This window comes from Helianthus annuus, chromosome 4 (genome assembly GCF_002127325.2).
Source record: "Helianthus annuus cultivar XRQ/B chromosome 4, HanXRQr2.0-SUNRISE, whole genome shotgun sequence".
NCBI classification, from domain to species: Eukaryota; Viridiplantae; Streptophyta; class Magnoliopsida; order Asterales; family Asteraceae; genus Helianthus; species Helianthus annuus.
Genome location: NC_035436.2, coordinates 77,043,945 through 77,053,507, shown reverse-complemented (window position 1 = coordinate 77,053,507; position 9,563 = coordinate 77,043,945). Strand labels below are relative to the sequence as shown.

Sequence of the window (9,563 nt, the reverse complement as noted above, 5' to 3'; positions counted from 1 at the left end):
CTGTTCATTGATTTCTTCAAGTTCTGCAACTTTCGGTTGCCCATCACCAAATTTTGTAAGTCCGTTCTTGACGAATACCAAATTCACATATCTCAAATGCATCCTTTAGGGTTAGTCAAACTTCATCACTTCGAATTTGCCTGCATAGCCCTGGGCCATATCCCTGAAATTACAGTGTTTAGGGCTTTTTTCGTTCTTGTGTGGAAATCCCCCTTTTTTACATTCGATCACCGAGACATCGGTGTATCTTGTTTGAGGGATATCTCGGCTAGTTCCAGGGATAAGGACTGGAAGAAGAAGTTCTTCTACATTGATGCCAGTGTGATTCCCGGGGGGGATGCATTGGAGGGAAATGGGGGCCAAGGATAAATTTAAAGATGACGGTCCTCCTGTTGATGCTTATATCGAGAATGCTCTGTTTAAGAGGTTGAGCCAACCCCCATCCGAGTGCATGGTGATCCCGGAGGGGGCTTTGGTGATGGCTGGGATGAGTTTACTACGGCGTAATAGCCGATTATACCCTGCCTTTCAAAGGCTCGATGAAGGTATGTGTCAATTTACTTTTAATTTGATTTGAAAATTGTGCTTGTTGTAATGTGTATGAATCTCAAATAGGTGAATGGAGTTTGTTCGATTTTGTTGACACCCCCAGAACACTGCTTTGATGCCCGCGGACCGTGCTGTTGGGGAACAGTTGCCTGATGTGTTAAAGATTCACATTGAACAGTTTCTGCTCCCCGCTGTACCGGCGGACATTACTGGTTATGTGTCTCAACCTCCCCCCAGCGGGGGGAGCAGTGCTTCCCTTGAGGGAACAAAGAAAACATACCGGATAAGGATAACCGGGAAGAAGATTATTACCGCGGGGGCCACTGCTTCGCCTGCGGCGGTTAGAATTTTTGCAGCCCCGGAGGGTGCTACTGTTACTTATGCCCCCACTGGTTTAGTTAGTCCTAAACAAGCGCCTAAGAGGCGTAGGATGATGCCTCCTTTGACCGCCTTTCAAGCAATCAAGGCTGCTCACGCCTTGCCTGTCGGTAAGTGATTTTATTTGTCAATATAAGAGTTGGGTTCCTGTATTCTTGTTCTGAATATCTGATTTGATGCAGGTTCCTTTGCTGAGGCCCAAGTTGGGGGTGGATCCTCTATGCCTTTATCATCTGTTGAAATTGTTCCTTCCGCTGCTGGCGGGCAAAGCCTTCCACTTGCAGATCTTATATCTCAAGCGAGTGCTGTCGCTGTTAGCCCTTCACTGCCCCCGTCGCTGTTTACTACTGCTATGGTTGTGACACCCAGCTCTGTTACTACACCACTGTTTTCCAGCTCTACCCCCGTATCCCTATTTGATTCTCCTGTTGGCGTTTTCTCTGCGTCTGAAAAGGAGATGCCTACAACTTCTGTTGCTGGCGAGTCAACAAGTGCCAGGGATGCCACTGTAAGTGATACAGGGGGATCTAGCGGTGGTTTTGTTGATGAAGGGGCCCGTTTGGCTGATGATGTTTATCTGCCCACCATTTGCTGGGATCCGTATGCTCAGTATCAACCTAAGTGGAAGATAGCGGAGTCTTCCAGTTTGGTTTTCCCCTAGTGGTGCATCACTGAGTTGAGCGAGCATAGCCCCCGTCTGAGTCAGCCTATGTAGAGGGGTTAGATAATGAGAACCTGATGAACGCGACGATGGTGGATGCGGTCAGTCAACCCCGGAGGTTGGCGGAAATCCGGCGTCGGTGGATGCATGATAAAAATGAGCTTCACCAGGCGCGGATTACCATTCAGGAGCTTCTGGATGAAAACTATCGCTTGGAAAGCCAACTCCAGGTTGCTGGTCTCCTGGAGAGTCAGTTTGTTTCGGAGAAAAGCAAGGCTGAGGATGATCTGAAGTGTGTAACAGCCAACCTTGTAGAAGAAAGGGTGACATGGGCCTGCGATGTAGCGTAGAAAGATCGCTTCCTTTCCCATGCCAAGGCTGTTCAAGAGGAGTTGGAACGTAAAGCCGTCAGTGAGGCTCAAAAGGTTAGATCTGAGTTAACTGCTGAGGTAGAAAGGTTCCGTGTGACATCCCACATCGGTTGTGAAGGGGAACAAAGGCTTCCTTATAAGGGGCCTGACACCTTCACCATCATGACGCGTTTTGAAAACCGTGAGTAGCGGACGTCGAGGGCGTGTTGGCCGCCAAAGGGGACAATATCATGGTGCGGTTACGCTGGGCTGTTACAGATGGTATCAGAGCCAGGGCCAGACCGGTGGTGCCAGGTCCTGCGGGGACGCTAGACCCCTTAAAGGGGGTGGATTATGACATCCCACATCGGTTGTGAAGGGGAACAAAGGCTTCCTTATAAGGGGCTGGATACCTTCACCATCATGACGCGTTTTGAAAACTGTGAGGGGCGGACGCTGAGGGCGTGCTGGCCGCCAAAGCGGACAATATCATGGTGCGGTTACGCTGGGCTGTTACATTCCGTATTGACACTAATTTTGTTTATCAGGTGCAGGAGAGGTATCAAAGTCTGACCGTGGAGTTAGAGGCGTCCAATGCCAAAGCCCAAGCCACACAAGTTGAGTTAGAAGAGCGGGAGGAACAGCTTAAGAAGCTGCAGCAGGTGTGTGACTCCCTCGTTTCTGAGAAGAATCAGCTTGTTCAATCTTAAACCACCCAACAGGCGCGCTTTAAAGAGGCGGAGAGTGCATTGGACCTGTCCAACGCCGAAGTGGATAGCCTGACCAGCCGCTTGGCTGGTTTGCAGGATGATAGGAACTTGTTGATAACCAATGGCTTGGTTGGGGCTTTTGAGTATCTCCGTCAATCAGAGTCCTTTGTTACTCTCTTGGACCGCCTGTCTACTGCCCCCTATAAGTCAGGGCACCAGGATGGCATCCACGAGGGTTATGTTAGTTGCCAGCAAACGGGTAGGATCACTCCTGGGTTCCAGGAGAGGGGAGGCAAACTGACAGCGGAGATGGCAGATGCTCTTGAGGCAGTTTGTAATGACCCGATGCCCGCGTATGTGGACCTGATTGACAAGGTGGCCGAAGACGGCGTGGACTCCTTACGCCAGATGCTGGATGTGGCGGAGGAATCTGGCGAGGAATGAGTGTTGTTTATTTGATATTTCCACTGTTCCTTAGATATTTTGTAAGCAGTCGATTTTTGTCAGACAATTAATGCAATTATCATTATGATGACGCCGCCGTTTACTTAAGTGTGGCGATTTGACGTGTAATGAAGCCATGCTATTAAATTTGTTGTCGTCAGGGTTGTCAGCCCTCTTAACCCTCCATAAATTTTGTCTTGCTTTTTCCAAATTTAGTAAGTGAAAAAATGGATCGGAAATACCGTAATCGGAAAATTTCCGACATACTTCAAACATTGGACGCAGCGGAAGCTCTGGTCCGTCTCCAGGATCCGGTGACGGATAAGACGATGAGGGGTAAAAAGGCTAACTCCGGCGATACCATGCCTTGTATAAATAGGTCTTGCAAAGGTATCGGAGATGGCGGCCCTTCCCGTGCTCCGGATAAGGCTGACGTCGATGTGGTGTTCTTAATGGCTGACACCTGATGCAGGCATTTCCTCTCGAGTATACACAACGATGTAGAGCGGTGTACCAGTGACGCCGACGTGGCCGTCGATGTGTAAGTTCAATCGAGGATCAGAAGATGCCAGCTTCTCCGATTGATGAGGTGAATGTTGATGACTTGGTCGTCGATCCTCATCCCTTGAAGTATTACGGTGAGGCATTGTACACCCCTGCAGAGGTGTTAGCAATGTTTCCCGGCGTGAAGTATAGTAGAACATGTTCGTTTTTTGGTATTCCCATATGTTGGTGTTTAACAACAGGGACAAGTACTTGGTTTTGTAAGATAGTTGTATGTATTTATTACCATAATACCTATCTTTTGTAGTGGTTAATGTATCTATTACCAGGATACCCACTCTTAGCGCTGTATAGTTTTGGTCATCTGACTTATATATGAAAAATATTTCGTGTCATAGACATTTTTTACCGTGATATGCAGTTTGAATGCGATGGTAATTTTTGTACCGTTATGTGCAGTTTGAATGCGATGGTAATTATTATTGTACATGTAGGTAATAAAAGAGAATAAAAAGTAATTTTTATTAACTTAATAACTGAAAAGAAAAAGAGACATCGTTCCTGATGGATTACACTTGTTCATAAAAGGAAAACAGTCAAACCCGCCGTTAGGGCGGAAGTCTACATGTAACATTTTTTCAACTGGGCAGTGTTCCAGCTACGTGGAACCGCTGTGCCATCAAGCCTGGATAGGCGGTAAGCTCCTTTGCCTAGATCTTCTTGGACTATGTAAGGGCCTTCCCAGTTGGGTCCCAGCTTGCCTGAGGGTTCCGCTCTACTGGCCTCATTATCCCGCATGACGTACTCACCCTCCTTGAAGGTTTGCTGAGCCACGCATTGATTATAATACTTCTCTAAGGTTTTCTTGTATTTTGCCTCACTGATGACGGCTGCTTCGCGCCGTTCTTCTAGGAGGTCCATGCCTTCCCGTAGGAGCCAGTCATTATCATCATCAGTTGTTAGGCGCCTTAGCAAAGGTAGCCAACTTCCGTTGGTATCATTGCCTCTGTGCCGAAAGTTAGGCTGAAGGGGGTCTCGTTGTTGCTTGTCTTGGGCATGGTTCGATGTGCCCAAAGGACGTTTGGCAATTCTTCTACCCAAGTAGCCTAACCTTCTTTTGATTCCAATAAGCAGACTTCTATATGCCCTCTCCACTTGGCCGTTTCCTTGAGGGTGTGCAACTGATGTAAAGATTTGTTGAATCTGAAGCTCTACACACCAATCTTGTAGGACCTTATCTGTGAATTATGTTCCATTGTCGCTTACAAGATATAGCGGCAATCCAAATCGGCAAACTATATGTTCCCATAGGAATTTCTTGGCATTTTCAGCAGTTATCTTGGCCAAAGGCTTTGCTTCGACCCACTTGGTGAAATAGTCGATTGCCACGATTAAGTACTTTAGCTTTCCTGCGGCCAGCGGGAATGGCCCCACGATATCAACTGCCCATTTTTGAAAAGGCCAGGCCGCCGTAACGGGAATCAAATTGTTTTTAGGGCGGAGTGTTTGTGGGGCATAGTTTTGACAGCTACGGCATTTTCTGAGTTCGCCTACCGCATCTTCATGCATCCCGGGCCAATAGTACCCAGCGTTATGGATCTTAGCAACGACTGCCCGGGGCCCGGCGTGAATGCCACATATACCAGCGTGAATTTCTTGGATCAAGTATGTGGCTTCCGATGGGGATACACACCGTATTAGTGGTCCCAAATACGACTTCCTGTATAGGATGCCATTGTGTACTTCGTATTGTAACGCCTTTGTTTGTATCTTCTGGGCGTCGCCTCTGGCTGAGGGTAATTCCCGTTTTGTGAGGAATTTTAAGATGGAGTGTACCAGCAAGGTTCTTCCGCTGTGATGGCAGATACTTCTCGAGAATCTATGCAAGGTGACTGGAGCGTTTCCACCTTCACCTCCTTTTCCATGCCAGAAGTAGCTAGCTTGCTTAGGGCGTCAGCTATTTGATTCCTCCCTCGATGGATGTGATTAAGTGTAACGTTGTCAAAAGAAGCTATAAGTTCCTTGGTTTTAGCCAAGTACTTTGCCATCGTCTCATCCTTGGCTTCATAAGTCTCATTCACCTGGTTATTGACCAGTAAAGAGTCAACATACGCATCAACCCTTGTTGCTCCCATGGACTGGGCCATTCTTAGACCCGCTAACAACGCTTCATACTCTGCTTCATTGTTGGAGCATTCAAAGTCAAACCGCATGGCGTACATCAATTTTATTTCATCTGGGCTTATCAGCATGAGGCCCGCTCCGGCCCCCTTTCCACTGGAAGACCCGTCTGTGTACAACTTCCATGTTTGCCTGGCCGTGCTAGATTCTGGTATGTCATTGACTGCCAGATCTTGTATTACTTCTCCATCAGGAATTTCAGCTAAGAAATCGGCGATTACCTGCCCCTTGATTGCTGTTCTTTTTCGATATTCGATGTCTAGGGCTCCCAGCTCAATTGCCTATTTGGCTAACCTCCCTGAGATTTCTGGTTTGTGTAAGATTTGCTGCAGGGGAAAGTTTGTTAAGATATGCATGCGGACCCTTGAAAGTATCTTCGGAGACGCCGGGTAGCGTGAACTAATGCAAGTACCAGTTTTTCAAGTGTTGGATACCGCGTTTCAGGTCCCGCTAGTACCCAGCTAAGGTAGTATATGGGCGTATGTTTGCCATCCCTTTCGACTATGAGTACTGCGCTTACAGCGTTGTGTGCCGCCGCCAGGTACATTTTCAATAGTTCTTTTGGGTAAGGTGCTGTCAACATGGGTAACTTTTCAATGAACCTCTTCATGTCTTGTAAGGCTTCCTCTGCTTCACTGGTCCATTTGAAGTTGTTCTTGTTGAGACAGTCTTTCAAGGTTTTTATGAATGGCAAAGTCTTTTCAGCATGCCTTGCCAGGAACCTGTTTATGGTGACTAAACGACCATTCAACGCTTGTGCTTCTTTCAGGGTTCGGGGTGATGGCATTCGCGTTATTGCGGTTATCTTTTCTGGGTTAGCTCTAAAGCCATCCCGGGTGACCACCACCCCCAAAAACTTGCCTTCTTCTACCCCGAATGAGCACTTCTTGGGGTTGAGCTTGATGTTGTACTCTCTTAGTTTTTGAAAAGTTTCCTCGATGTTCTCGAGCACTTGTTTTTCTTCCATGCTCTTGATCACCAGGTCATCGACATATACTTCCAAATTCCTGCCTATTTGCTTCTCAAAGGCTTTGTCCATGAGTCGTTGATAGGTGGCCCCAGCATTATGTAGACCAAAAGGCATTTTGGTGTAGCAGAAAATGCCTATATCGGTGTGAAACGAAGTTTTTTCTACGTCTTCTCTTGACATCTTGATTTGGTGGTAGCCCTTATAGGCGTCTAAGAAACACTTGTACTTGAAAGGGACCAACGAGTCAACTTTGAAATCCATCTCGGGTAGCGGATAAGCGTCTTTAGGGTAGGCCTTGTTTAAGTCTTTGAAGTCGATGCGCATCCGCCATGTGCCATCTGGTTTCTTGACCATAACGGGGTTTGATACCCATGTATGATATTTGGTTTCCCAGAGGATTCCAGCTTCCACCAACTTTCGTACTTCTTTTACAACTGCATCTCTTCGATTAGGGGCCATGCTACGCTTTCCCTGGTCCAGTGGTTTGATTCCTGAGAGAATAGCTAACCTGTGCTCTGCCTTATCCCGGGGTATCCTGGTCATATCAGAATGTTCAAAAGCAAAGATATCAGTGTTCCTCCTTAGCAATTGTTTCAAGTTATTTTTTACTTCAGGAAAGAGGCTGTCTCCTATTGTAACTGTTTGCTCGGGGTGGCGTGTGCTCAAAACCCACCTTTCTGGGCCGATGGCACCTGTAGGTCCTTGCCGATATCTTTTTGTATCTAAGACTTCACGCACCTTGTCCCGGTAAACTGTTGCAATCCCTCTGGGTGTGGGGAACTTCATGAATCCTCGCGCTGTGGATACAACATCGTCTAGTTTCCCCAGAGTAAACCTTCCAATTATTACATTGTGATAGGATTCAGCACGTACCACAAGAAATGTGAGGAGTATGGTTCTTTCACGAGGGGCGAGTCCAAATGTCACCGGGAAGGTGATTTGGCCGATTGGATCAACCTTTTCTCCAGTGAACCCCTTTATAGGGGCGTGTACTGACTCAAGCAACTTTTTATCTTCCGGTTGCATCCTGTGGAAACAGTGCTCAGAGATTATGTCTTCAGAGCTCCCGGTGTCTACCATGATCCTCCTCATGTTGTAGTCGCCTACAACGGCGGATATGATTAGGGGGTCAATGGTGAGGTGTAAATCCTCAAACCGTGGTTCGACCGTTATGGTTGCCAGCATCCAAGGCTCGAGTGTGGAGAAACTTTGTTTCGCTCCCTTTCCTTTATCGGCATATACCATGTTTAACTCCCGCTGTCTCTTGCCTGCCCCTTTGTCTGCATCTTCCCTGTTAGGGGGCGGACCCTGCTTTATATCTCGAACCAAGTGAGCCAGCTTACCCGTCTTCACATAATATTCGATTTGCTTCTTCAACTGATAGCAATCGTTAGTATCATGGCCACTGCCCTTGTGATATTCACAGCATTTGCTGGCGTCTTTATTGGGTGTGTCTTTCAATGGCTTGGGAGGATTGAGTTTCAGGTTCTCAGAGGCCAGGATTTCTGCCGGCGTCTTGCTCAGATTAGGATATTCCGATCTTGACCTTGAGGATGACTTGTTTCTTGAACAAGAGCCCCTGGATTTATCATACCGCGAGTCTGATCGATCGTTTTCTGGAACCTATCTCCCCTATTTTTGCCTTTGGAGTTCCACTGCTCCCTATCGTCTTGGCTTTTTTGTGCTTCCTTCTTCCTGTTAGCAGCGTGATTGGCTGCCACTGTCTTTTCCTGTGTCACATACACTTTAGCTGTTCTCAAGATCTCATCGATGGTGGAGGGTACGCCATCCCTTCCATACAATGTTCTTAATAACTCGTCGTCATTTACTCCCTGCAGGAAAGCACCACAAGCCAGGTCGTTTGTGATGCCTGGGATCGCCAGGCTTTCTTTGTTGAACCTGACGATGAAACTTTCCACTATTTCATTGTCTCGCCGACGTATGTGGAGAAGTTCGTTTCTATCTTTGGTGTGACGCCTTTGCTGACTGAACTGCACCTGAAATTTGGATACGAGGTCTTCGAAACTATCAATGTCCCCCACAGGTAAGCTATCCCATTGTTGTGATTGAACCCTACAAAGGAACAGTTGATAAAGCCAAAACTGGTTCAGATCAGTGGATCCATCATAAGAAGTTGTTTGTACAAGATCTTTCCCCTTGATAGTGGCTCTAACAACCGATGACTCAAAGTATTGCTCTTACAACTGTTGCTGATCTAAAAGACTGATGAAGTTAAAGTGCTGATGCTCAATCTACTAATATGTATCAAGTACTGCTGAAGACCAAAGCACTGCTGGAGCTATAACAGTGGAATGAAGAATCAGTGGTTTACTTATTCATTGTATTATTCTTATGTAATCAGTAGTTTGTAATCAATGGTTGTAATGGTCATTAGTTAGAGTTTGTTAGGAGGTTAGATGTCACTTTCATAGTGACGTCAGCCAAAGATGCTTAGTGGTTGTTCTGTACTATAAATAGAACAATACCCTGTACTGTTCTATTAGCTCTCTTCTTCACCAAGTCATTCTGTACGGACAGTCAAGTGAGCTCAGGCTGAGGGGGAGATTTGTGCATGCATGCATTGTGATTGAGTATTGTAATAAATACAATCATTCGATTTCATGTCAAACATGTTTGCTTAAACTTATTCCCTTATTGATTGTGTGTTGAAAGTTTATTTCATATTTTCGCTGCAGTTAATCTCTGTTTCATCTTCATTCTTATTAAACAAACACAATCAAAAGAAACTCAGATCCTAACAATTGGTATCAGAGCTAGGATAGTCAAATTTAATTTAACAGTCATTTTGACGTAAA

At 46.3% G+C, this 9,563-nt stretch overlaps 1 protein-coding gene across 1 annotated transcript; it reads right to left on the bottom strand.

Annotated features, from left to right (window-relative positions):
• Positions 1–4,841: 4,841 nt before the first annotated feature.
• LOC110906547 lies at positions 4,842–9,087 on the bottom strand. The gene is made up of 5 exons (XM_022151661.1): positions 9,080–9,087; positions 8,371–8,820; positions 6,190–8,326; positions 5,433–6,058; positions 4,842–5,316 (listed from the first exon to the last, which is right to left on the bottom strand). The coding sequence occupies exons 1-5, from the start codon at positions 9,085–9,087 to the stop codon at positions 4,842–4,844; spliced, it is 3,696 nt and encodes a 1,231-aa protein (XP_022007353.1).
• Between the last annotated feature and the right edge of the window lie 476 nt (positions 9,088–9,563).

Coding starts and splice junctions, on each gene's coding strand:
- LOC110906547 (XM_022151661.1), bottom strand. Junction 8,327..8,370: donor GGCAAAAATAGGGGAGATAG/GTTCCAGAAAAC, acceptor TGATAAATCCAG/GGGCTCTTGTTCAAGAAACA. Junction 5,317..5,432: donor ACAGCGGAAGAACCTTGCTG/GTACACTCCATC, acceptor CATCCTATACAG/GAAGTCGTATTTGGGACCAC.